This window comes from Amblyomma mixtum, chromosome 8, assembly GCF_055824585.1.
Source record: "Amblyomma mixtum isolate Tamu chromosome 8, ASM5582458v1, whole genome shotgun sequence".
NCBI lineage: Eukaryota > Metazoa > Arthropoda > Arachnida > Ixodida > Ixodidae > Amblyomma > Amblyomma mixtum.
Window position 1 is genome coordinate 83,013,654 of NC_143019.1, and position 27,518 is coordinate 83,041,171.

General features: G+C 44.8%; 1 protein-coding gene across 1 annotated transcript; it reads left to right on the plus strand.

Annotated features, from left to right (window-relative positions):
- Positions 1 to 10,907: 10,907 nt before the first annotated feature.
- Positions 10,908 to 25,105, plus strand: LOC149333237 (uncharacterized). The gene is made up of 6 exons (XM_089556013.1): positions 10,908 to 12,306; positions 17,322 to 18,189; positions 19,233 to 19,801; positions 22,525 to 22,663; positions 22,744 to 23,068; positions 24,110 to 25,105. The coding sequence occupies exons 1-6, from the start codon at positions 11,575 to 11,577 to the stop codon at positions 24,360 to 24,362; spliced, it is 2,886 nt and encodes a 961-aa protein (XP_089412139.1). The 5' UTR covers positions 10,908 to 11,574; the 3' UTR covers positions 24,363 to 25,105.
- Positions 25,106 to 27,518: the final 2,413 nt, after the last annotated feature.

Consider the following 27,518-nt stretch of genomic DNA (forward strand, 5'->3'; position numbering starts at 1 on the left):
GTCTTCACTAAATCTCTCGCCTTAAATAAGAGATGCGGCGATGTGGCGGCTAAACTAAGGCGGCGGTCACAGTTTGAAAGCAGTACTTTACCACGACAGCCATCATGACAAATGCGCACACGCTTAAATCTTTGCCAGAGTCGTAAAGTTGCGGAAGTCGTCATACCAGGAGCTGTTTTCTGGCACAGGTGCAATTCACCTACAAAATCTGCCCCTTCTTGCAAATAGGAATTCATCACCTGTTGTACAAACTTCCATGCGTTGATACATAACGACACTATGTTGACGCACAAAATGAGCGTAAATATTGGGCGTGGCCTCATCGACCGAAGTAGCTGTGATGGCCTCCAACTGCATCAGGTGAGCTTCGGTAATACATCCGCCGTCAGCTTGAGGACTACAGGCATGTCATTGGCATCGCATGAACACCATGCCGAAAAGTGCAGGCTAAATAAACACTGCGCTGGGCGTGGAAATTACCGATAACCTCCGGCTGATGAATACAAATGATTCTATGTGCCCTTCGTGGGCATCACGGAGACCCACTTTCAAGGCAGGATATATTGCGGCAAAACGTACTATCGGTAAACATGCTCCATTTCATGAGATTAATGAAGAAGCCCATGCATCAGGTGTCTTGCGGAGCAATTGTATTTTTCAATAAATCACAGTTGAATGTCTAACGCCCGCCTGTGTCTAACGTCTCTTTTTTGTGTGTGCGCGTCCTTTGTATCCACTGCCACACCCTTTTGTTACGATTTAAAGATGCACTAACTGGTCCAAGAGCTGCCTCTATTGTTCATCTTCCTAGTAGTGCAAGTTTCCACTTGTTATAACCCTTAATTAGCAGTTTGTGAGCTAAACTTTTTTCTCCACTAGCACATAGATTATCGGTTTGTGTTTAAGCTTGCTTCAAAGCGCTGTAGGGTTCGCTTTTTTTTTCATTTACAGTCGTTGCAGCTTGGGCGTGTTGGTAGGACATGACATGAAATTTAGCGCACTACCAGACGTAGGCGGTCTTTCCTTTCGTTGTTGTCTTCGTTTTTTTGTCCTCGTCTGGTTGTGCGCATAGATTCTAATTTCATTTGCAGAAAGTTGTAGACCGCAATCGTGTTTTTTGTGGGTTTACACTGGCGCTAGGTGTTAACACATTTGACTAAAAGTGAACCGTTTGGACTAGAGCACAATATGTTTTACGCACGAAAGCTGTCAGTACTCGCGTTCTGAGAAGAGTTATGTTGATAATGGTCAAACGCACTTATGGTCACTCCCTCGTACTTCCTGGCACCGAAAAAAAGAGGCCGATGTTTGTGTTCTTCGTTGCATCGGATGGCATGCACGGTCGTAAGGCACTGTTAACAGCTTAAGAACGCCACACACATGCCACGTGCGCAACTGTGTAAATGATTTAAAAGCGTATGTTAAAACGGGTTAAAAGTACTTATTACGAAGAGTGCAACAGAAGTAAGCATTTTAGTGGGTGGCCACCTAAACATACATGGAATGGAAGCGATAAACATGAGTTTGAAACGAGCAATGATGGACAAAAGAATAGTTACGTTACGTTGCCCTGAGTGAGTTGCGCAGCCTATGCTCATAGCTAAAGCGTGCTCAATTATCCTTTTTTTTGCATTGGTATATAGCCTTTCAAAAAAGCTTGCACCTGCTTTTTTCTTTATCTTTAGGCATCAGAAGAAACATTTCTTGAAGGTGGATTTTCTTTAGTAAAAAGATTCTTGGTTTTCGAAGTTCTTGGAGATTAGGGTAAAGTGGGGCAAAATGCGGTATAGAGCAAAACGCAACATTTTGGCACTCAGCGCAAAATTTATATCAGCTGTCATATTAACTTGATGATTATGTGCTATGAGCCACCCCTTCTCCACTAGAATGGAATTGCACGTTGAGGAGATTAGATTTATGCATACTTCGCTGAGGCTACCTCTCAGCAACACCGCCTCCCTCACACGAGCATGACCGGTCGGTTAACACAAATATTTAAGCTTCTCATATGGTGTGGCAGTGCTTGGTCAAATCCGAATGCAGTGGCGTCGGTGCTGAGGATGACGTCAGCACTATGTACATTACAGTCGTGTTCAGGAAAGGGTCGGCGTATGCATTAAACGGCCCGAATAATGACAGGGACAAAAAGTAAAGGCGATGCAACGAGCGCTGACTCTCAACTAAGTTTATTTGACTTGAAACGCAGTATATATACGCGTGAGCGTCTGGAAAAATTGCATGTAAGGAAAAGGAAGAAAGAGTGTACAGTCATAGATAAAAAAAAAACAACTTACAATCCACTGAGCCCTCAGCTTGTGTCCAGGAATGAGGGCTCATTATCTTTAAGAACTATTCTGGCTTGCAAGCGCCCCAGTTTTGGCACCGTAAAAACATCGCCTTAAACAGAACGACCCATATAATGTGTTTTTAGCACGAAAAAATAACCGGAGTTTCCTCAGCGTCGTCTTTATACCGTTGCGTGGCGGTTGTCCTTTAACGTTATCTTAATTTTATTTGTGAAGAAAGTAAATGCCAAGTGCTTACGGGAAACCATTTTGCGGCCGTTTTGCCACATGATATGATTCCACAACCTCCCACGTGGTCTTATTCCTGTGTTTGTATAATACCATTGCTGTGTTGAATAAAGGCTAACACCGACTGCACGTAATACAGTGCTTGACAATGTGGGAATCTCGCTCGTTGTTTTCGTCGTTTTTGTTGTGTTCTCGAAGGCGCATGTTCCGACATTGTCCAGTCTGCCGTGTGTACTTCACATTTTAGCTCAAATCAAGTTAGTTGAGAGTCAGCGCTCGTTGTCTCCTCTTTACTTTCGTCCCCGTCTTTATTCGCGCTGTTGTTTCATAATGGACCGATGCCAACTCGCCCAACTCGCTCTTCGTCTGAGAGCATTTGTAAGCGGAGCCTAGGCTTAAGTTAAGAATGAAATTCGTCGGTTAAGCTCTCGTACCCATCGCCTAAAATATCATTAACGGCGTAACAACATCAGAAAAACTAGAACGTATGCCTGCTAATTACATCCAGGGAAAACCCATATAACATGGTTTTTAATAAAGACTTAAAACAGGGCGAATTCCCAAGCATGTTCGTGTCCTCTGTGGCCACGAGCACACGAGCTTAAGACGGCGGGAAGAAACACAACGCATATCGAAGTCAATTCTCCGCAAAAATATTACAGATAAATTCGCGCTCATAAAACTGCTTCCTAATCATACGCAATTTATGATTAACATACTCTAGAATTGCATTTACCTCACTTTGAAACTAAATTTAATGTTTCCCTGCCACTTTGCGCACAATGTCCAAAATCGTGGTCGGCGCTTTCTTCAGTATGCGCCTCATCAACCCCGTTTAAAGGTTTCTAAAACCTAAACATCTGCTTCAGTGAGCCGGGTATTGCGTCTGATTAATGCGCTCTTATTGCATGATCAGTAATAATTCACAAAAATTCACGCAGTGGAACTTGAAGCGTGCAAATATTACATGAGCCACTAAGTGCACCTGATCATTTCGGGTCACCAAATTTGCTCTTAATTCATCGCCATCTCCACTTCTGCGATGTGAGAAAATCAAATCTCTCCGCGATAATAATCCAATATTATCGTAAGGCAACAGTTCGGCTTCCAGAAAAACAAATCGCCAGAAACAGCACTACTTGGAATAAAAGATGAAATTCTGCACAATATCGAAAACAAGGCACTAACTCTGGGTATATTCCTCGATTTTAGAAAAGCGTTCGACAGTGTACAACATGATATACTAATAAAAAAGCTTCAGCATTACGGTGTCAGGGGTATAGCTGGTACTCTCCTCATGAGTTATTTAACTTCACGTGAGCAGTATACTGTCATCAATGGTGTATGTTCAGAGACAAACACTCTGCTGTATGGTGTACCACAAGGGTCCATCCTAGGGCCAGTCTTATTTCTCATCTATATTAATGATATTGTAAATGTACCGGGCCTCGAATTTGGTTTTATATGCGGACGACACCAATGTGTTCTTTTCGGGTAGGGATTTAGATGCGCTGTTCAGGGAGGCAAACAATTGGATGTTGGGCTTAACCTCATGGCTTGGAAGTAACCGGCTCGCATTAAACATAAACAAAACAAAGTATGTACTCCTTCGCTCCAAAGGTACTGAAATGTATACAATTCCATGTTTAAAATTTAATGGCCTGGACATACAACAGTCTTCTACTACCAGATTTCTAGGTGTGACATTCCACGAAAATCTCCTATGGAATGCTCGCATCAACACCCTTAGAACTGATCTCTCTCGTGCCTTAGGCATCTTAAACGGACTTAGGTGTGACCTACCAGCTTCTATCAAACGACTAGTGTACTACTCCCTTATACATTCACGTTTTAGCTATTGCTCTCTTCCGTGGAAAACCACGACGAAAACAAATTTGGATTCCCTACTATCAATACAAAAAAGAGCAATACGCGCTATCAGTAACTTAGAGCTGTCCTCTACTTGTGCGCCCTACTATAGATCGCATGGAATACTCCAAATGCCTCAGTTCTACAAATACAGACTAAGCCTGGAAGTTTACCGCCAATACCGGTTGGATAAATCTACCTTTGAAACAAAATACCAGGAAAAAAGAAGTGTGTACGATTTAAGAAAGAGCATCATAGTCAAGCCCCGAGCTCGAACAAACTATGGACATCAAAGATTAAGCTGTCAGATAGCAGATTTATTAAACAACTATCCCGTCACTCATGACCTATTAACCGAAAATCTTTCATTAAGCAGGTTTAAGAAAACACTGAAGGGATTATTCTTAAAGGAAGACTAGTGTGTTATGTTTTCATGCTTTTCTTCTTGTTTTCAATTTTATGTTTCATGTGCTTCAAGTTCGATAGTTTACATGTATTTTATGTTTGGAAGTGTTTTGTTAACATGTATTGCTAGTAGATGTTGCTGCACTTATTCTTGTACTCCGTTCCTGTACATATTCTTGCACTGTAAAAAAAAATATAATAAGAGGGTTGGGGGATACAGTTTCATTTAAGACATTTCTCTGCATGTAAACTCTGTTGAAACTGCATGAGTGTCAAACCGCTGCTTGCCACAGGGTGGCGTGACCTCGTCAGGCACTTTCCCGCCTTTTGTCACGTCCCCCAAGACAATAGTTTTGTATTATTGTCTTGAATAAAAAAATGATTGATTGATTGATTGATTGATTTTGATCTTGATCTTAAACGGTATAAGAATGATTTAAATTGCTCCATACAAACGTAATAAAAACTTGCATAAGTTTAGTCATGTGGGCAAAAAACGAAGCTGTGAAAATAGAATTTGAAGTGAGCGTGCCATGCATTTGGAAGTCATTATAGAGGCTTCTTAAAATAGCGGAATGGGGACGTTCAAAAATACTTCACGGTAATAGTAAAACCAGGTTGTCGGGAAGGGGCCCAGCTTTCAAATAAAACCACGATGCCGCCCATCGGGGTTGCGGTCGTGGGAAGCGATGGGCGCGAAGTCTTGCCGCATGTCGCACCGAGATCGCCATTTGCGGGTTTCGTAGTCGCGAAATATATAGACTTAAGTAGCTGTAGATGGAATTTATACCTTGAAACTTTTAGGCAGGATCTTTCGAACGTATTATTTCCGACTGCGCCATATATTCAAAACCGAAATTTTTGCATTCTTTATTATTTCATTAACCGCGACTCCCCATAAATGCAATAACAAACGTACAAGACTTTTCGGATTTTGAAAACCAACACGGAAATAAAGAAATTTTTTCTGCTCCAGGTGCTTCAATCTAAATGAAGACCCCGGCCCAGACAATGCAGGAAACCCGGTTTCGAAGGCAGAAAAGAAAGAGAAAACAGAGTGCAACGCATTTCGTGCTAGTGTTGGAAGCCTCTTCCTACGGCCGCCTTCAAACCTTCTCAGAGTTTGTTGTTGCCATGAAGCTGCGGCGATTGCTGCCGGAGTTTGTGGTATCCACAGAAGAGCTCTCTGGTGGAACTTTTGGTTACTACAAAGAGATTGTAGCAAGCGTTCGGTTTCTTTCGGCACGTTTTTCCACCGATTATTTGTGGAAAAGTAAAAGGAAAAAGTTGTACAATGGTCTTTGTGATATTGTTTTCCCAGAGCCCATGTACAGGGCCTTGTACAGTGGAGGCCCGGGAGGGGATGTTTTAAAAAGGGTGAAGAAAATGCAGGTGCCACCAGGAGTAAAGACTTTCTTTTTTAAGTTACACACCGGGACGTTACCAGTTAAAAAGTTTCTAGAGGGAAATGATTTCTTTTTACCGTGGGGATCGAACTGCTTAATTTGTAAACAGCCTGAAACAATAGACCATGTTTTTTTGCATTGCTGGGAAGAGGTTTATTTTTAGGACGTGTTACAAAGGACCATAAAGAAAGTGCTACCACTTGACGCGCACGGAATTCGCTATTTAAGCACTGATAATGAGGATGGGGCACCTTTTGATCTCATAATGCTCTTGGGCCTCCACTGTATATGGCGCTCCAGAATGGCAGGCTACCATTGTGACAAAGACGCACGACCGGCCCGAATTTATTTTCGGGTAAGCATGGACTGGTTTCTTACAATCCAAAAAGCAGCGGCGGAGCCTCCCGAGTGGCTCTCAAGACTAGAGCCGTTGTGTATGCTGCGGGAATTTTAAGCTGACGAAGCCAGTCTCGTGCTGGCTGACCACGACAGTGTCGTATGTATATAGCGTTATGTGTATATTTGTTGTTCAATGTCATGAGCCAAAGCCAGGCAATAAAGAAAAAAAAATGGTCTGTCAATTCTGCGCTTTAGAAAACTTCGGCGAGCCAAGTGCAAAACGCACAGAAAGCGAATGTGCATACGTGTTCCGTGCTATTTTTCGTTATTTAGTCTAATTTCCGAAAACTCTGATTAGTACCAGACGAACGATGCTAAACAACTAGCCTATTTTGAAACGCTATTTGCTTTGCTACTCCTGCTACTTCGCAGAGCTTTACATGGCCTTTCATTTAAGGAGTGCCGCGGAATTTATTCCGAGATAAGACGGGTGCACCGATCGGCACTGAGCCCCACCCGAATCTTGCTGTCTTCTCTCCGAGAGCGCGGTCGCCATATCATTTCTTCATTTCCTGATGTTTCACTAAACTTAATCTAAGCCGGTGTTCATTATGCGCAGGTTTACGTTGCATGCCGACCATTATAGAGAGAGCTAAAAAAGTAGCTCCATTTCGCGTATTCCATTGCACTCTTCTATACCTTCCAGCTGCTACAGCGAACATTTTCAAATAATTCGATAAGCAGGGAGTTCGAAAGACAGAAAACCTTTTCCGGAACAGCCTATCAGCCGTGGTTGATGTCAGTTACCGGGAAAATGATTATAATAATTTATCTGATTGCTAGATTTCTCTATTAACCGTTTAATTACCAAAACCTGGTGGCTAGTAAAAGTAGAGTTCGAAGCCATTGACAACGTGACGTCGTATCATTTTCTTGAACGATGTAAAAGTTGTGTAAGGCTCGGCAGCTCGAGGAAATCGTGAGCTTTTTTCCACCTAAAATCCGGAGAGCTCATTAGGTCCGCAGGGAGCTTGGAAATTGCCTCCCAGAAAGAAAGGCCTCTGCACTCATCCCGTGACGTCAAGCACTTTGCCCGACTGGCCCTACCACTATAGAGTAACCTACAGTAAACTGCATGAAAGAAAACACTCCTGTAGGCCCTTGCGGCCGACCATGGAGGAAGGAAAGAACTAAGGAGAGGCCCTGACGTCACTGTTTGTGAAGCCGCCCCGCAACCGGAAGTTGGCTCGGCTCTCCTCACTATCTTGTTTCTCCACCGAGCTACGGGGCGGGGATCGAGCGTGGCTCGCAAGTGTATCGCAAGTGCTTCGTAAAAGAAAGGTATAAAAAAAACCGCGCCGCTCCCCGCTACACTCCTACACCTCCCTCCCCGTAAACACGCACCTAGACACAGACCGGCGCACAGGTGCGGTGAACCTTTTCCGACGCCAGGCGAAGAAATACGACATTGCGCGCCGCTTATAGCTCAGCTCACCATCCTCCTCGGGCTACCGTACACCCGCCGTGTGGCCTTCGAAACGCAGCTCAGCATCGCCGAGAGCGGCTTCATGTTTCGGTGCTGTTTCGTGAGGTGCGAAAGTTCGCTGATCAAAACAATCAACGCTTCTTCGCGTGTCGAAGCGCGGTTCCGGAGTGCCACCTTTTCGCGAGATTCATTTCAATGCATCGATCGCTCCGCGTAACCACCAAGTTTGACGAACAAAATATCAAATGAGCGGTTATTCGCTGCATTTAAAAGCAATCTTAGATGCGTGCGTAACGTCACGACGCCAGGCATGTAGACTTTAACACGCAAGGCCGAACACACCGTGCCGAAAGCCCGTCCACCGCCACCCAGAAACACTCGGGCCCCTAGCAACAACGACGCTAACGACGCCGTACGCCGTTGCTAGTGGCCCGAGTTTTCTTAGTAACAACGACAACGTTGCTAGTGGCCCGACGTTTTAAGCCTAAATTTTGACGTCACTTCCGCCACATTCTTGCCAATGCATTGGGAATACGAAGGGCCTCTCTTTAGCTTTCCTTCCTCCATGCGGCAGACTTTTGCTCTCAGCGCTCCTAGCGGAGGCCAGGAAGCTCACCAGACACATGTGGAAAAGCGAGGAACAGCGGCGGCGCGGCGGTTCCGCCTCGCCCGGGCGTCAACAGATAAGGACAGGGCCTCGTTTTTTCCGGCGACCGAGTCCGTTTCGCTTGCCATGTTTTTTGAGAAGTGTGAAGGAGCCCTTAAATACGGCCGCCTCTCGCCGCCAAGTCTCGGAAATCAGAGTTTCACTTTGATAGGAGCGCACCCACGTATGTCCTTTTATTGTTTGTCTGTGCAAAGCCATTTGGCGGAGGCGTAAAATGCCGAGCTCGGCCACGAAAAGGCCTCAGTGTCCACTCTTTGCGTTTATATTAGTCTATGATACCACGGAAAGAATTTAGAACGCAAAGCCTAAGAAGCGACGGGCCACAATTAAGCGTGCCGCAATAACAACGGCCTCTAATCCAAACTGCCTACTTCGCTGCACCGTTTAATGCACTTCATTTTGCTCCGTCGCTGTCAAAAATAACACCCACAATGAGTATATCCTTTTGCTTTCACCAAGTGGCGGACAAAAGAACGCGTATGCCATGGTACAATAGCGCGTGCAGTTCGAATTGAACGTTGTTGACACACAAGCACGTCATCAGCAAACTTTGCGCTTTCACCCGGCTTCCAATCAATCAATTTCAATCAATCAATCAATTTATTTAGCATTTCTTTCAATACAGAAATAAATGCAAGGATAAGAACAAAAAGCTGCTTCTCGAGCAGCTTGACAACGGTTCTTACCCTTTGTTTTCTCTTGACAACGGATAACAGCAGAAATAAAACAAAGCTGCGATTAAAATTGTACGACGATAACAGCATGCGGAGTACCACAGGGCAGTGTCCTCGGACCGGTACTCTTCAATATATGCATTAATGATATAACACGGGTATCCTCAGAAGCCTCTTTGGTAATTTATGCAGATGACCTCATGCCCTCAATTTCTGTTCTGTGCAGAAAAAAAGCACAGGTCTGCCTCCCGTTACAGTGCTTTAGGTCATGATTGTCCCCTCGCTTCGTGAACTAACAAGGCAACGGTTTCTCCAGAGTTTCGAACCCCCATTCGCTATTAGCACCAGAATTTTCTAATTGAAAGTTTTAATTGCAAGCGTTAGTAGAATAACTGCTTAATTAGGATAATTTTTAGAGTAAGTGACGCCGCCCGTAGCGGACAGTGTGTTTCCATAATGGTTTTCGTTATATTTAGAGCTTCCTATTTTTGGGGAATGTTGAGGATGTTCGCTCAAACACCCAGTATATCTCTTTTTTCATGCCCGTCTTTGCTCTCAGCGAAAACACAAAGCGGTCTGCGGTGGCCTGTTTTTTACTACTCCGCTATATCACCGATATGCAGCACGCTGTTCGGCAGCTAAGATGCGGTTTTGCAGCTAAGAGATTCGCTCGAGAGAGGAGTACATGATATGCAAAGTATACATGTGTTCTAGGCAGAATAATGAAGATTATGAGCTACAGCAGACTTGTAGGCGTTAGGTGTGGTGATGGGCACGACGGCAGCGAGAAGGTTATTGTAGTGTGTGCTAGTCTTCAGAAAAAAGGATTCAAAAAAAGATTTCTTCTGCAGTTTGCCATGCATGGCATTCTGTAATGTCTACGAAAAGGCATACGAGAGTATTATACATGAACAAATTTATGTGCCCATCAGAAACCTGTATTTAATGCCTTCCATATCAGCTGAATATGAAATTTTCCCAATTTGAATAAGTATAGAATTGCCCATACCGGCTCGGGTCAATAAGACCAACCTTGTCGAACCTTGGCAAAAACAAACTCTTGGCGACTCGCTTCTTCAATCTCGAAACGACACCGTTCTGAAATACATTTGTTTCCCATTGGCTTCTTCTGTAGCTAAATAAATATAATATTAACCTGTTGCGAGTAAAGCAATGTAACTTTCCCACACAACGTGGCAACTGCAACCGGCCGTGGATGCCGGTATAGAGCAGAGAATATAGAAGACGGCGCAAGGGAGGTCTCGTATATAATTTCAACCACTTGGGGTACCTTAAAGTGGAGTGATAAAGAACTTTTGTAGTATACTTGAATGATGTGAATAATATCAACAGAAAAATTCTTCCTCACCTAATATTTGCATAGAATGTGCGTGCCTGGCATCTGCGAGCCAGCTGTGGCCTTGAAGAGCCGGATGCAGGATTTCCTTCGAATTGGACACGCCTGCGTCGAAGGCGGAACGACTGCTCAAAATGCGTACCGCGAGCAAAGCACTCCGCTATCGCAGCGCCTCGCGGCGAACACAGTATTGCCTTCCTGTGGTGTCAGCCGGTTTATTTGCTTCTCAGCGACGCTACCTTCGGTTGAAGAACATACGGCGCGACTTTTTTATCGAGTGCGCAAAGAGGGCTCTCGGCACTTTTGAAGAGAATGCATTCCTTACTCGAAGATGGTCTACCAGGGAGCGAGATTGTTCGACGAGTCTATATTGCCTCACTGCCAGAACACGGAGGCAAGTTTTTCGAGTATTGACTGATAAAATTCGTTGCGTATGCTCAAACTAACAGGCTATTCAACGGCAGGGTTGACTTGGCACAGCTCGAAGAGAAACAAGCGATGCATCACTGGAGCGTCGGCAACGAGAGCACGCGATCATCTCCCTCGTAGTTTTCTCCCACCCCACGACCTCATTTTCGTTTGTGCTGTCACAACTGCAGTAAATCTGCTGAAGACACCGCCGTTCTCTGCTATGTGAAGCTCCATTTTTGCGTGTGGATCGGCAGCAGTGTAATACAAGGGTTCTCAGCTGCCGATTAACGGATATTTCTTTCCAGGTCTTTCCTGAGATGTGGCCGTGTTTGCTAGAGGTTCGGGCTCTATGTGTTCCCCACAGCCGCGTAGATCAGAACACCCCAGACGTGGCTTGAACGGTTGTGACCAACGAGGACCTCCAGGATGCGTTCCTTAGTGACCATGCGTGCCCTTAACGTGACCTTCACTCTATTCTTGCTGGTAGCCTTGTGCAACGTCGTACTTTGCGCGTCCCGAAAATGGGGAAAAGCGAAAACCACTTGCCCTCAACTCGATCTATGCTCCTGCACTATGACAACGCGAGGAGCCAGAGTAAGGTGTTTCAACGTCTCAAGCTTCCACGACATTGATGCGGACATGGCCAAGGTGGCGAGCGTCATCCTCAGAACGCTGTCATTGAAGAGCGTCCAAACAACAGAGTTGCCTACGTCATGGTTCTCCAACCACACCATATTTGATTTGTCAGTCATAGATTGTCCCCTGAGCGACATCGGAGAAGCGGCCGTCGCTAGCATCCACCGATTAAGGAATGTGCTCATAACCAACTCCCAACTCCACAGTCTGCCAAGAGGCCTGACGGCCGCCAAAGGCTTGAAGAACCTCTTCGTCAACAAGAGCAAAATCAAGATTCTAAAAGGCGGGCTCTACCTGCCGAGGCTTACTAGATTGGACCTTCGCTTCAACGGCATTGAGGAAGTGGACGACCAGTCCTTGTCGGGATTTCCGAAGCTGGGTTATCTGCAGCTGTCAAACAACAAGATCGACAGCCTGTCCCCGAATCTTTTTAAGCGAACGAGGTTGTTGAAGTCAGTCGTTCTTGGCAACAACCGCATCTCCAGGATTGAGAACTTATTTGATAACATGCTAAAGTTGAAGGTAAGGCATTGCGTATCTCCAGCTTTTCCTCAATACGATGCTTCCTCCTGTGATATAATAGCCAATATGTATCCTGAGAGCGAGAGAGAGAGAAACGTTTTAAACTTTTCTTGAAAATGATGCTTCTTTCGATGATTTTACAGGCATACTAAATTCGAGTTTTTCGCCGCCACTTAGCACGAACGTTCTCGGCGCTGAAGCATGAGCCATTTGGAGAGTTCCCTTTGGGCTTCTACGGTTGACATGATTATTGGGAAAGACGTAATAATTTTTGTCGTCAGCAAGCGTCAGGACGCGTCAATTAGGCCCATCTTTCAACGCAACATGAAAGATGGTCACCCGCAAGTTTTCACCGCCGCCATACCTGTGTTGTAATGAAAACAGATATAAAGGAATGGCGCGTAAACGCCGTGGCTAGGCTTCGAAGAAAAAGCAAGAGCGCAACAAAAAGGCTAAAAACCGAGAAATAAAACCATAAAACAGTCCTGGCACTCTTGGCGAAGGAACGGCCACGACAGCTACAAACCTCGAAATGTCAAGCGATTGATAGGTGAGCATGAAGCCCCTATATATAATGCACCTGCGAGCGGTGCGCATGCCACGAACGCTTGTCATCGTCCTAAATTGTCGCAGCAAAAGGCCAGGCACACAAGCGAGGGCTTTACGGGGGAGGTGGCGAAAGGCGACGTTCGCAGTCTCTGGAGACCGTAGATTTTCCACTGTTATCTTCATTCTCCAAGCATTAGCCTACGCGGAAATCAGATGCACCGAGGGCGAGCAGCACCGGGGATGTCTGAAGGAGGCTGCGTGAGTGGTATCGACGACAAATAAGTGGCATTTAAACGCGACTTTGTGCCCATAATAAGCCTTCGCCATCCTCATCTCCGCGCCTTTGATCGCCGCTATTTTTCCCGGTATTTATACTCTAAAGCGAAATTGTAGTCATATCGGGAAATTTTAATGAAGAGGACGCGTTAGGTGTATTTGTAGGTTCAAACAGAGGTGGTAATGCTGTCGTCACTGCCGCAGTGATAAGAAGGCATTAGATGTCCTGTTCCCGTTCTAGTATAAGCTGCGTAAAGCGGGATTTTACGCCACTTCAGTTGTACGTCTGGCTTGAGAGCAAATACATGCTAGTGTACTTTGTAACACTAAATTAGGCAGCCACGCCACGGCGGCTCAGTGGTTATGGCGCTCGGCTGCTGACCCGAAAGACGCGGGTTCGATCCCGGCCGCGGCGGCGTAATTTCGATGGAGGAGGAATTCTAGAGGCCCGTGTAGGGTACGATGTCAGTGCACGTTGAAGGTCCCCAGTAGTGCACTGCACGGGCTCGGGCCGGCCCGAAAGCCCGGGCACGGCCCGGCCAGCGGGCCGGGCCCTGTCATGATTTGTTTTGCCGGGCCTGGGTCGGGCCCGGGCCTGCAGTTGCGGGCCCGGGCCGGGCTCGGGCTTCAAGCTGCGGACCCGAGTCTGGCTTGGGTCAGTACAGAAACGGCTGATTTCCGACTATTCATTCACTATTGCAGAGTGAAGTGACAAATGCGGCATTGGAGCAGCGACACGGATGAGCTATGGGTTATAGTACTTGCTGAGAAAAAAAACTAAGCTTTATTCATTGACTTATTTATTTCCTTATTTCCACGCCGCAGTGGCTTAGTCGTCAAGGCGCTTCATTACTGAGCCGGGGAACCAGAGTTTGCTACTAGCTTCGGCGGCCGCATTTCTGTTTAGGCTGCAAGAATGACAGCCATGTACTTCGTAGTACCATTGCTAGTTGAAGAAACTCAGGTGGTCGAAATGATCCGGAGCCCTCTGCTTCGGTGTCTCTCTCAGCCTGACCCCCCTTTGGCCCTTAGGCCCCCAAAACATAGCTCTTATATAATAACTATATTTTTCTCATGTGAGAAAATTCACAAAACGAAAGTGTGTTTTGTTTTCTTTTGTATCAGCTTACCGGAACGTCTCGCAAATGAAATAGCCGAAAAAGGCCGCGAGAGTTTGTAAATCTCATCTCATAACCGCATCTATCCCTCCTCGCTTCTTCAGCCTGGTTGTCATGACAAGTGTTTTGTCCTGTAAATTATTACGTGGTTCGCGCGTTATCTTCTGCTACACCAGTAAGAGTAAAATTTCAATCGGTCTTAATTGGCCATTGATCGTTCGTATCCCAAAACATACCTATACACTATTAGAAATGCATTCAGGAAGAACATATTAGTTTAGGACGCTTATAGTCTTCAAAACACACACCGTGAAATACTCAAGCCTTTTAGCTTTCCGTTTCTGTTGAAAGGCAACCAGTTCGGCTATGAGTTCAACCTGTGGAATCGCGTTCACTAAAAAAATGTCATCCCACTGCTTGCTAGGCAGCTTTAATGCTTATACTTCCGGGTGGCAAAATATAACTGATTAAAATCATGGGGGAATGCAAGGTAGTCTATTACGCGCGTAGGCAGCTCTTTTTATTTGGCTCTCAGAACTTCCGAGTTTTTCTTTGCACACCTACACCAGATTACTGTCCAAAAGACGGGCCTGGCGAGCACTACTCTTAATCACTTCATTCTAGGTTAAAAAGAACCAACTTTCTGCAAGCCAAACTATGGTTTCAGAAGCTTTGTCGGCCAGTTTCTTATCGGTTTAGTAGCAGTCTACTTGCTCAGAGTGAGCAGCAAATCTCAAGCGTTACTGTCAAACGGGCCGGGTCGGGCCCGGGCTGGGCTTCACTCCGGAATTCACGGGCCGGGCCGGGCTCGCTAGAGCGATAATTTAGCGGGTCTGGGCCGGGCGCGGGCTGGAAGCCGCGAGCCTGGGCCGGGCTCGGGCTTCAGGTCTCGGGCCCGGGCCGGGCTTGGGCCTCAGATTGAGGCCCGTGCAGTGCTCTAGTCCCCAGTTGGTCGAAATTTCCGGAGCCCTTCACTACGACATCCCTCATAGCCTGAGTCGCTTCGGGACCTTAAACCCTAATAAACCTTAACTAAATTAGACAATCTTCAGCATCCTACGGGCAAAGTAGCCGTTACATCCTACTGCAGCGCAGGGGGTTAAGAGAAGTGTGGTGCCATAACGCGCGTTAAAATGCTGGAAGTATTTATTTATGCCTTACTCCGTTTTCTTTTTAAAGTGATCGTGATAATTTTTTTTAATTATTGGGGATGGTCTCAAAGTGGAAAAAAGTCTTCTGCAAACACGAATAACGGGGCTAACTCGTACGAGATATTAATTTGCCTCATCGCTGGAAATCAGAGACACTGACGGAGAGGAAGCGACAAGACTCCACAGAATGCAGTTTTTTTCCTGCCGCAATCTGCGCCTTCAGCGGGGCAGCAAATTCAAGGGAAACCACAAAGAACAATGCAATCTACCATATCATCACAAAATTCCGATGCAGCAGTGCACATCTGCTTTATCGACTGTGAATAGCGGTTACTGGGATTGTGAACGGGTTTTTTACATGAGCAGTACGTAATTTCTATTTAGGATGAACGTGGCAATTTGCGTAGTGTTTTGCAGGCCAATCCCAACTGCAAGCTGCTATATCTACACTTTTGCAGCTGCTCCCCAGAAAATACCTGACATAGCACCGATCGAAACATATAGTAGTAGCTAGTTTAGCGGAAAACTTTTTGTAGAGTAACCTTATCTCATACCCAGAGTTATGCAGTTTATGAACTACGAATAAAGCCAAAACATAACTTAAGGCTCCTCATATGAAGCAGATTTTGCAGTTCTGTGCTTGATGAAGTGATTGGCTACAGTTGTCTTGCATTCACTTAGCAGCAAAAGTTGAGCACGAAAAGGGGATATCATGTGGTAGTAGCTCCCAGTGCAGTGACCATGTCCGTTTCCTTAATGCTGCCTTTACATTCTGCGTTTGTCAAATCGGGAAAGCATCTTTGCTAACATTTTGGGGGGTCAAAAAGTCGTCTTCATGAAGGCGGCTTCGTTCTCTTTACCAGTCCATTAAGGCCTTCGTTGGTTATGTAAAAGTTTGGCTTCTTTCTATAGTTAGTGATACTGGAAATGCAGGCTGCCTAGAGGGAGATGAGTACACTGGTTGTATATGTTGCAAATAAATAACAGCTGCTATTTAATCAACATAGCTGCCATAGCATTTTAACCATTCTGTTATAGGGATGCGATACCAGCAATACATAACACATTTAAGCTTCCGCCCATCATCTTCAAAAATGTATCCGTGATATGCAACATAAAAAATAAATGGTTCAGGGATCATGAGAAGGGAACAATAAACGGTAGCAAACTTTCATTTTTTCGGAATGGCGACATAAGTTACGTGTTCTTCTCTTCCGATGGAGACTTCGTAGTAGTTTTGGCGCAGAGTGCTACTGTCCTGAATTTCCACGAAACCGAAATGAAGCGCTGGTGTATTGAAATTAAGCTACAGGCGAGAGAACTTGCATCGTTTAAATGGGTGGCGTTCCCCGCTATGAATGCCTCATAGTAAACAAAATCTGGGAAGCGCAACGCACCGCAATGTCGACATGATACCCCTTTGCAAAAGAGAGCCATCGCGGCGTGCAAGACGAGAATACAGCCCAAACGGCACAGGTAATCGGCCCAGTATTGGAAATGTATGGTCTCAGTCTCCTCCTTTGTCGGACAGGCCTTTGCCAATACATTTCCAATATTGGGCCAATAGCCTGTGCTGCTTGTGAGAGCACTGTGGCTCCTTACAACCAGGTGGTCAGCTCGCGAAAAACACCAGACTCTGTCACTTAAGATGTAATTGTTTTTCCCCACAGCAAAAATTGGCGGCTCTGATTTCTTTGACATCGTCGCGCTTCACGTGTGCGTTTTCCACTTCACACTGGTCCAGAAAGTTTTAACGACTTATTTGCATCTCCACGAAGCCGTACCATTTGCTGGGGCGAATAAATATATTAAAGGATTTTTGCTCTTCCTTAACGTTTTTCTTTGGTTTCTATGATTGTAATATATGTGGAGCACTCTTTATTATAGAGGTTACTTACCGTGCTTCTTTTTATTCTTTCAGAGACTCGCACTGGGGCGGAACAAGATAATGGACATCAACGCACTTGTAAAATCTAGGATGCCCAATTTGGCGCACTTAGATCTCGAAAGGAACAGCATAGGTGTCATTACTGAATTTGCATCATCTAATGGGATGATAGAAGTTATCCTTTTGAACAATAATAATATAACCGACGTAGAGCCTGGAGCTTTCAGAGCACTTCAAAAACTGATACATCTAGACGTTTCGACGAACAACATCACCTTCTTAAAGGCGTCTGTATTTGCTGCAGACTCAAGGTTACAATACATAAACCTATCGGGGAACAGGCTAGGCAATGTAATCGGGACTTTTAAAAACACACGCCGAATCAAAGTCCTAAACCAGTCCTCAAATCGCATCACCAGTATTAGCGACACCTTTGCCGGTCTCAGATCCTTGAAAAAGCTGTCGCTAAAGGAAAACCGCTTAACCAGTATCTCGGACTATGCTTTCGCGGACAACACCGACCTGTTGGAAATCGACATGTCTGACAACAGCATCCAGTGGGTTGGGAGGAACGCCTTCAGGGGCCTCGTGACTCTGGCCACCCTTCGTCTCAGGAGCAACCAGCTGCTCTCCCTTAACGGTTCAGTAGGAAATCTTCCAAACATAAAACACATCGATGCATCCTTGAATTCGATACAAATTTTGGAAAGGAGCGAATTCGGACACAACCGAGTCCTTGGCTCCATTTTGCTGACAGGGAACAACATCAGCCTCGTGGAAGGAGCCTTTACAGGGGCAGTACGTCTGCGGACTCTGGGCCTTGAAGGAAATCGAGTTGAAACACTGCGCCGAAGCGACTTCCCGCCCCTCATGAAAGCCACGCCGAACATTGTGCTCCAACGTAAGAATGTCAAAACATAGTTTTTGACAAAAGTTGCTTTTCTGGGGGAATAATTTTGTAAGAACAATGTTGTAAACAACTTCAAGCCAATGTGTACTGAATGGTTCTCGTTGACTGCATCGGGATAAGCTGTGAGAAAGTGACGTCAGGAATTACACAGCATTACCATACCTTGGAGCTCGAATTCAGTTTTGGTCACCAAGACTAATAACTGCTTTCAAATGTATTCTTCTTTGAGCATATACCAATTAATTTTTCAATCGTTTTTAAGATCTTTATCTTTGAAGCAATGACATACGTCCGTGTCCTCTGTACACTTGGATTGTAAAACAGGTTGGACTGTATGAATATGATAGAGCTAAGCTAAGAGACTACTAGTTACAAATTACAAATAAACTTTTTACGTTTAGGTTTCAGGGCACACGATTATATTGCGAAACCTTAGGCCATGAACATTGAAGGCGAGGCTACTGTGTAATTCTTTGGATTAGAATAGTGGTTCTAAATATCGAGCGTGAAAAATACGATTTCGCTAACAGCTGTCCTTGAAATTATCGTTTCACACGTTTGTTAAGGAGTGGTCAGTTTTTTTCCTTCAATACACCATCCCGATTGCAAAATACGATATTGTTTGTTGTCTACAAGGACACGATGTATAAGAAGAGCCATAAATCTTATTTTCATATTCCTTCAGAGTCAGTGGTTGCCATTATGCATTCGATAAGGGCCCTTTTTCATACTGATTAGTTTTTTTACCGGTTTCTACTTTGTCTGCTATCCAGCGCTTTAAGTGTAGAAAATTAAAAATCATCCTAGTGTGTCCTTAAGGCGAAGTACTGCTAATATATTCCTTCGGAGATGTCTTGCGAACATTTCCGCAAACGGTGCGCAGTTCTTATCAAAGCGACTAAGGCTGACTACACTATCTTTTCTTAAACACTGGGCGGCAATCTAGCGAACTAAAGTGCTACATGCCCACAAGTGTTTTGTTGGCATTGCTTCTCCTGAGACAATGTCTATTTTTCTTTTTCCTTCTCTTCCAGACAACCCTTTGCTCTGCGACTGCAGAATGGCCTGGCTCTTGCGTGATGATAGTGAAGCCCGCCTCGAGTGGACCCCGACCTGTGAGCACCCGCCATTGCTTAAAGGAGAAGCGCTCAGCAAGATATCCCTGAAGGATTTGATTTCGTGGCCGGACGACTGTGCACACGGCTGCCACTGCGAGTGCCGTGAGCAACCAGGCGGAGACCGGGAGATAATCGTCAACTGCTCACTGGCGGCACTAATCCGGCTTCCCAGAGTTTTTCCGCAAGGCACGGCTGAGCTGGACATGCGTGACAATCGACTCGAACATCTTGATGGCATCCTCATGCAAAGTTCCCCTAAAGTTAAGGTACTGTGTTTCCGAAATAACAGGCTTTCGAGCCTGAACTTAACCCTTATTCCCGAGACAGTTCACTCTCTCGACCTCAGTGGTAACATGTTGATCAAGCTTCCGCACGACCTGGTGAGAGAACGCCACCTGACATCTCTGTGGCTGTCTCGAAATCCCTTTCACTGCGACTGCACCGACTACCCCTTTCGACAGTGGGTCGGAGCCCACCCCGACGTGGTAAGCCTCCACGAATTCATCTTGAAGAGATAAGGATTAATAACCGGATATATAGTGGACTCCACTCATTTAGGACGCTGTTCAACCTGCTTGTCCGTAAGGTGGTCTTGCACATTGCGGGTCCATTAATTCGTTGTTTACACATATCTTTAGTTTTTTGTCAGAACAAAACTAAGAGGATGAGAAGAAGCTGTTCTAACATTGCGTTATTAACCATTCGCTCGCTTCCTGTGAACAGCATTCAAAGTTAGAAAAAAAATAAAAATCAAATTTCAAACATAAGTCCGCAATTAAATAATATATAGGATTTACCAAATCGTAGCAATAACCCAAAACGAAGTTCACATATGGTTCTTCAAGTGCCCGGGAAGACACACATGTATGAAAATAGGGAAGTCAAAATACAAAAAAAAAATGAAAAGGTGTCCTGCTTGCTGGAATTTTCGAACGTCGCTATCGGCCCCTGCAAGCGTACTTGTAATCGTGCCATAAACATGAAAAATTATTTGACCGTAACTAGCCAATTAAAGATAACGCTGCAGCAGCAGTTCTTCCCAAAAGTGCATCCACTATTTCATTAAACACATTTTCAGCATCTCAAAACAGTTACCTACATATAACGATCTCGTCTTTGCCAAAGGTGTAACGAAGAAGTAAGCTTTTTTTCTGAATATTGAAATGTTCGTTAATCTGGTGAGTAGAATTTTTAGAAATACCTATGCACTGATTCTTCGGACAGCTGGTGCATTCAGAAACTTTCGTTCATTACATACGTTATTTGTACCCCATAACAAAAATGGATAACTTAGGTACATAGATGCCAGGTTCTAAACTCGGAAGAGAGCTACAAATAACGTTAAGTATCCAAAAAACTAGACAACCCACAGTCAAGATGCAAAAAAAGCCACAAATGGTGCCAAAACACCAGAAAAATATCACTAGCATCAGCTTTGTCAGAGATCCATAATTAGTTTCGGATGCACTGCCACAGCGCCTGTGAATACCTCGGTTCTGTAAGAACACCGCTGATGAAATAAACCAAAGAGGAGCGCCGGACAGAAGCACAGAAACGCAGGAGGAATTTTCGAGAGGAGTTGAAAAGAAACAATAATTTATTTCGTCCTTGTAGAACATCATGTTTTTGCTCCTTAAGTTGTCAAAGTTAACTTAATCCCGTTTATTGTATCGCATGCATGGTATTTGTTTAGTATGAAATTTCTTTGGCACTCTGTAAACAAGAGATTTATTTGGTGCCCGTATTATTTTTGTCTTTTTTTCTTCGGTGATCATTTCGATTTTTGTTTTTTATATTGGAAAAACAGAGTGTTCACTAAATTTCGGTATTCAAGGCATCAGAACTGAATATAGCCTTCGTCAAAGCTTTTCAGGACTCATGGCTAGGTTTTGAGCCTTGCACCGGGGTAACTTGTAGCTCCCTTGAAGCTCCCCATCTCGATAATGTGGAAAGCTTCATCTTTGTAAGATAGGAAGCCCTTCGTCTTCCCGTTTCAAAGTCTTTTTGGGTTTCAAGGGTTGCAGTGCCCCAATAAACGGCTGAAAACAAACCCTGTGGTGTGAAAGATATTAAACAGGGCCCTGTTCTCAGCACCACTGAACTGTGTTATCAGTTTGGCATGTGCCCCCATCACTCACTTGTTAATGCATTTTTAATCAATAGCGTGGGAAGGTGACAAGGTAAACTTGCGAAGAAACAAGCCAATGCCTAGCTCCACTGAAGTGCGCTTGGTTGAATGGCAGTGGAAGGTATTTTTATTGCTAGCTCTAAGGAAACTAATACAGCAGCATTCCATGACGAATGGGGAAATTTTGGATTCATGCCACAGAGGACCAGTCCAGCGAATATTTAGTCAACGGAGGAGCAATTATTTTCCCAAGATTTGTCAGGAACATTTCAAAACGATAGCTTTTCGACAACAAAGCAGGTATAACAGAATAGTGGTGTTCATGTACAGCACTCTGGAGTACTCAATCGGGTTTAACCATTGACGAAACGACTGTAATAGTTCCTTTACTCGGTACCTTAAATTTAAAAGGTACATACAAAAAGCAGCCAAGTAGGTAAGCTCAAATTTTGCTAGCCAATAGGTCCGAAAAGCACACAATTCGTCACAAAGTAGGCAAACTTCGCAACCTTGCTTAGGTATGACGTGAAAACGTGTTTGTAAATAATAGTTTAGGAGCACTAAGCAAAGGAATCGCTCAGAAGTACAGATTGTTACCAATGATGAAAACACGTTAAAAAACAGAGCACACAGAAAATGAAGGCACAACATTAGCACTAGTGTCTCGTCGTTCTTTCCTTTGTGCTCTGAGCGTCTTTTGAAAAATATTGAAAATTGGTTTTTGAGGAAAGTAAATGGAGCAGAAATTTTCCCACGTATATCGGTTATTAAAGTATAAAAGAGGGAAGAGAGGAAAAAGGAAGAAAAAGGTGCCGTAGTGGAGAGCTCCGTAAAAATTTCGACCACCTGGGGATCTTTCACGTGCACTGGCATCGCACAGCTCACGAGCGCCTTTTCCAAACGCGGCCGCCGCGGTTGGGTTCGAACCCGCGTACTCCGGCTCAGAGGCCGAGCACTCTAACCACTCAGCCACCTAGGCGGGTACCGCATGTTTTCCGATCTTCGATGCACAACCAATTAGCTCTAAATATGTTATATTTATGGCTTTATGTTATGGATTCGGCAATTTATTTGCAACAGATACGAGACATCGCAAGCCTCACGTGCAACGAAAGCCCCAACTCACTGGTGCCACGCAAAACTTTCCTGGCCTTAAAGCAGAGTCACCTCTGCCCTGCACCTTTCCCACAACACGTGACGTATCTGGTTTATGCATTGGGTGAGTGGTCAGCATTTTCTTCGAAGAGAGGTGTCAGTAGACAGCCGTTCTTATGTTCTAACCTTGCCTGTCGCGCACAGTTGTCTTGGCACTCTTCCTGGCGCTCTCGGCGGCCTACCTGCATTTCAAGCGACCGCTCAAGGCATGGTTACGCGCGTGGGGCTTCTTCGATTGGTTTGGATGCATCGCGGAAGATGATATGGACGATGAGAAGCTTTTCGACGTGTTCGTCACGTTCAGCAGCAAGGACGCAGCTTTGGTGCATGATCAGCTGCTCCCGACAATTGAAGGCCTGGGTTTATCGTACTGCACTTACGACCGGAACTTCAAGGGTGGCTTCTTGCTGCAAGACATCATCCGCGATGCTGTCGCCTGCTCCAGACGGACGCTGCTGCTCCTGACGCGGTGAGGTCCTGCAGCTGCATCCTCGGAACACTTTGTTCTTAATTTTTCGAAATAATGTTTTCCGCAATATATCAGTGAAAATTCCACTGTTTGTGCACGATTGCATTTAAAATAAAAAATAGCAGTCCAAATGACAAGGCTCATCAAAACCTTCACTGTCTAAAATATTATGTAGGTGTTCAGTGTGGAGATCAAAGTAAACAAGATGAAAACTTTATGTATGGGGCTTACAAGTAAACGGACACCCCTATCTTTTAAATGATCGCTGTCGGTCTTCAGTGAAAAGTTATTAATATTTGAGCGTCTTGATATCCTCTGACCTTAGGTCGACCGCACATGCCACTTATATTCAAAGGAAAGCTATGAGGAAGCTCTATTATGAGGAAGCTCTATTATGAGGAAGCTACCTGTGAGAATGAATTGAAGAAATGAAATTAGTATCATATAAAACATTTTTAAATCATTTTCCGAATGTCCTTCCGTGGTATGGAACCCACTTTCTGAAGTAATATAAGTATACTTCAAAGTGTCCGACTTAGATAAGTTATAATCTTCTTCATTTCATGTAGTTGGCGCACATCTCCGAACCAGCTTCAAGGAGCAAATTTACACATATTCAAAATAATATGCCATCGTGATACGTTTTCATGTGTGAATTTATTGTATCGTGACAATGTACGTGTCAAAAAGGATTTGTACATTGAACAAGTAGCTCAATATCTCACGCTAGGAGCTTGGGCGCAAAACTTACAGTTTCAGTAATTCAGTTTTCCCGCGAACATTCAGAGAATAGAACGGGCTCGGAGCATACGTTGTCAAAAAGCAAAGATGGCAGCCATTTTTTAGTGCACTTTAAATCGAATCGCGTCACTCTTCGACTTGAAGTAACGTTTGTTTTGTCTTGCTGACTTTGCTAGTTCATATGCCTTTGGAGATTTTAATTAAACGATGCGGATGGCACGAAGCACACTGCTGCCTCCACTTAGTTCATTACCTTAAAAGAAAAGCGTTGTTATTGCTAACGAACGGTGCATTCTGCAGGAATTTCGTGGCGAGCGCATGGTGCCGCTTGGAGTTCAGGCTGGCGCACCAGCGAGCACTGGAAGACAGCATCAACCGCCTCGTCATTGTGATGGTGGACGAGGTGGATCCAGGGGCACTGGACGAAGATCTGCGTCTCTATGTGCGGGCTGCGAATTACCTCCGCTGGGGAGAGTCCAACTTCTGGGAAAGGCTTCAGCGCTCGCTACCGAACACGGACGCAAGGAGAAAACTGATCCTCCAAGATTCATGATACAGAGAAGAAACCACAGGACAAGCGCCTTTTTCACAACTAATTTAATGAGAAGGCAACAAACACTTAAATATGAAAAGATATCACAGGTAGGTACAGATAAAAACAGTTAAGATTTCATGTTATGACTAAACAAACTCAAAATTTACGCAGATAGGCTATTTCCTTCTTCGTAAGCGATACTGATGGCTTATTCACGCAATTACTGTGCGAGGCAATGTAGAAAGCTGCCATCACCTCCCTGCTTCTTTGTTCAGGGTGACGGAATAGAACCTGTCTTGCCACAAAGATAGGCCGGCATTTATTGCATTCTTGGAGGTGTTCCCTCACCCCTGAGGCACTGCCATTGTTGTGCTCTTTAAGGCGAATGTTCAACCAACGCCCAGTCTGCCCTATATACACCAGACCACAGAGAAAAGGGATCTTTTACACCACTCCTGTTTCACAGCGCACAAACGTAGCCGGATGTTTGACTGTGCATGCGCGGGAAATCCAAGATTCAACACACCATACTGCAGACGACGCTGGGTGCGTGGAGTTGTAACATGTCATGAGAAACAGTACATCTTCACTGTCTTTAAGAATACTGTGATCGCGTGGTTGACCAAAGTGTCCTGTCTTAAAAGGTAGGAATGCGGTGCCGTGTGCCCTGTGCCGCCAGATAGCAAACGTTCTGGACTGGGGTCAGCAGAAATCGCGGGACCAATCAAAAATTCCTTCTTTGTACAATGCCGCATCAAATGGAAATAAAAAAAGTGTAAAGTGAATGTGCTGTGATGGCCAAAGTTTCCATTCTTCGGAGAAAGCTACACACCTAAGTGTCTACAGTAGGATATACGGAATCCTTTGAGATATATTGCAGTGAACAAGGATTCCATTCCTTAACTCCTGTGCTGTTCTAAAATAAACCTGAGAGAAAAAGACACCACGGACGACTACTGCTAAATACATAGTCTTGTATTATTGTGCGTCTCTGTGGTGTACGTCTTCAGAGATAGCCCGAAACGTTAACTCCGAATTTTTCGGGAGGAATCTGTAGAAGTTCGCTTGAAGCCCGTAATTAACAGCGAATGGGCGTCAGAATACTTATTCCTCATCAGTAAAGTATTGCAAAGCCCACATGCGTTACATGAGAAGTAATCCCAGCTTCAAAAGAACGAAAATCGTTATCAGAAAATACAGGTGGAATTAAAAAGTCTTTTCACTCAGGACTAAGATACATCAGGTTAATTTTTTTCCAAACATGAAAAAAAAACAGGTAATTTGGACTGTCTTAAGCCATTGATTTATTCAGACCGCTACTCGAACACTTATTTTACGAAGTGACTGAGCCTGCATCGTCATCCCGATGGATACGGCCGTATTCTAGTGTAACAGGTTCAATTGTTTCTGCAGAATTACGACATACAGCATATGCGCCATCTGTTTGTTTAAATTTCTTTTCGTGCGCTAGCACTCATAACGGCCATTCCCAGCAATTTGGCGTTGTGTAGTTTGTCTGTTTGTCTTTCTCACGTCAGTTTTGAGGCAAGCTGCTTACCTGCCCACCGTGTCAGGCGGCAGCCCATTGAACCTGGATAAGCTGCAAGGGAAGAGCAACCTGGGTCGCAACCCAACCCAAGCAACCCAAGTGCCAACTATGTCAACTCCTGCCATAGCACCTGTCTTGTGCCACTGCGCCACTGCTCTCCTGCCCACCGGGTGCCTTACTTCCAAAGGTGTAGCCCGTGGTAACCAGGCGAGAACCTGGGGTGCTAATAGGTGGCACCGCCCCTAAGCGCTCCGAGCTAAGCGGAATGAGCTGCAGCGGTTAGGAGGAGTACGTGATTCCAATGATGCTTGCACTGTAGGTAAACGTAAGAAGTTGGGGTGGTAATTAGGTGCTTCCCTGGTATCGCCTAGTAGGTCGCAGCTGCGACCGACAATTTACGTGACGTGGTCTTACAAAGATCGTGTGCCAACATATCAACAACAGAGCAGCGCAACAGCGAACACGTCATGATAGCGCACATATGAGCAGTTGGCCTAATTGCCCAAAACGACTGACACTTGTTTTTGTCCCTTCGCGTTCTAAACAATGACCGAGTTTCATAGAGTACGACGCTGCCTTTTAAGTTATTATAAAGCGATTCTTTCCTGGTTTGCCTTTCTCTATTTGTATATATGGTCTGCTCCTTTTCCACAGAATTAACCTTGTCCATTCCTTCTGCATTTTTCACCTTTAATTTAAACCTAATTCTTGGTCCTTGTTTCCTGTAAACGTATTAGTTAATTTCCTATTCCTTTACCGCCATTGTGAGCCAACGCTTTTGTGTATAACTATTTAAATGCCTTAGCTCCCTACCTCATACTGTCCAATTTCCGGGCTTTCTTCGTACATTTCACTTCGAGCTTCCCGTGCTTCCCGTGCTTCGAACGGTATGCCTCAGTTTAAATTTCCCGGTGGCCACGGCAAAAGTTAAAATGGCGGAAAAGAAACAAGGACGGAGAAATAGGCTTAAATGAGAAGTGAAAATGCAGAAGGAATGAACTCGCAACCTTCTACATAAATACACCAAATAACCAGCTGCCTTCTGTCCACAGCGGCTGCGGGGCAGCTCAATAAGGCGGCGGTGAGACCTGGGACTTACTTGAAGGTGCTAAGACAGGCCGGCATCGTTAACTGAACCTAGAAGCTATTAAAGCTAGAACCTTATTTGGTGAACGTAGGTTAGCTGTGCTGTTTGAGAAACTTGCGGGTATTCGATGATGTATAAGATTTTTAACGTTAGTGCACAGACCAGGCGTGTACAGAGCTAAACAAAGGGCGAGCTCGTACAATGCTATCGTGTACTACCGAACAGGTAGCAGCTACATGTGGGATTTTTCCTCTGTAAGAGTATTGCTGGCAACATAGAACTGCATAGATTTAAGAGACGATGGCAGTTATCGTAAATAAGCCTATATAAGAGGTACAAACTGAAGGTGGTAAAGGCCTAAGCTCCTACATCCAGCCATGATGACCAGATCATCGAAATCGTCTCCAAAGACGTGGAATCGGCCATCAGCAAAGTAACAAAATTGAGAGAAGGGTTACTACTCGATAACTTGAGATTCAGCGAATGCAGTTAAGGTACTGCTATGTTCCGATATGTTGAAGTACAGAATATGACAGCT

Bases quoted from the DNA above. Each gene is read 5' to 3' on its own strand.
- LOC149333237 (XM_089556013.1), top strand. From the start codon at position 11,575: ATGCGTTCCTTAGTGACCATGCGTGCCCTTAACGTGACCTTCACTCTA. The intron at 18,190-19,232 runs GTAAGAATGTCA...CTTCTCTTCCAG, and splicing joins GCCGAACATTGTGCTCCAAC to ACAACCCTTTGCTCTGCGAC. The intron at 19,802-22,524 runs GTAAGCCTCCAC...TATTTGCAACAG, and splicing joins TCGGAGCCCACCCCGACGTG to ATACGAGACATCGCAAGCCT.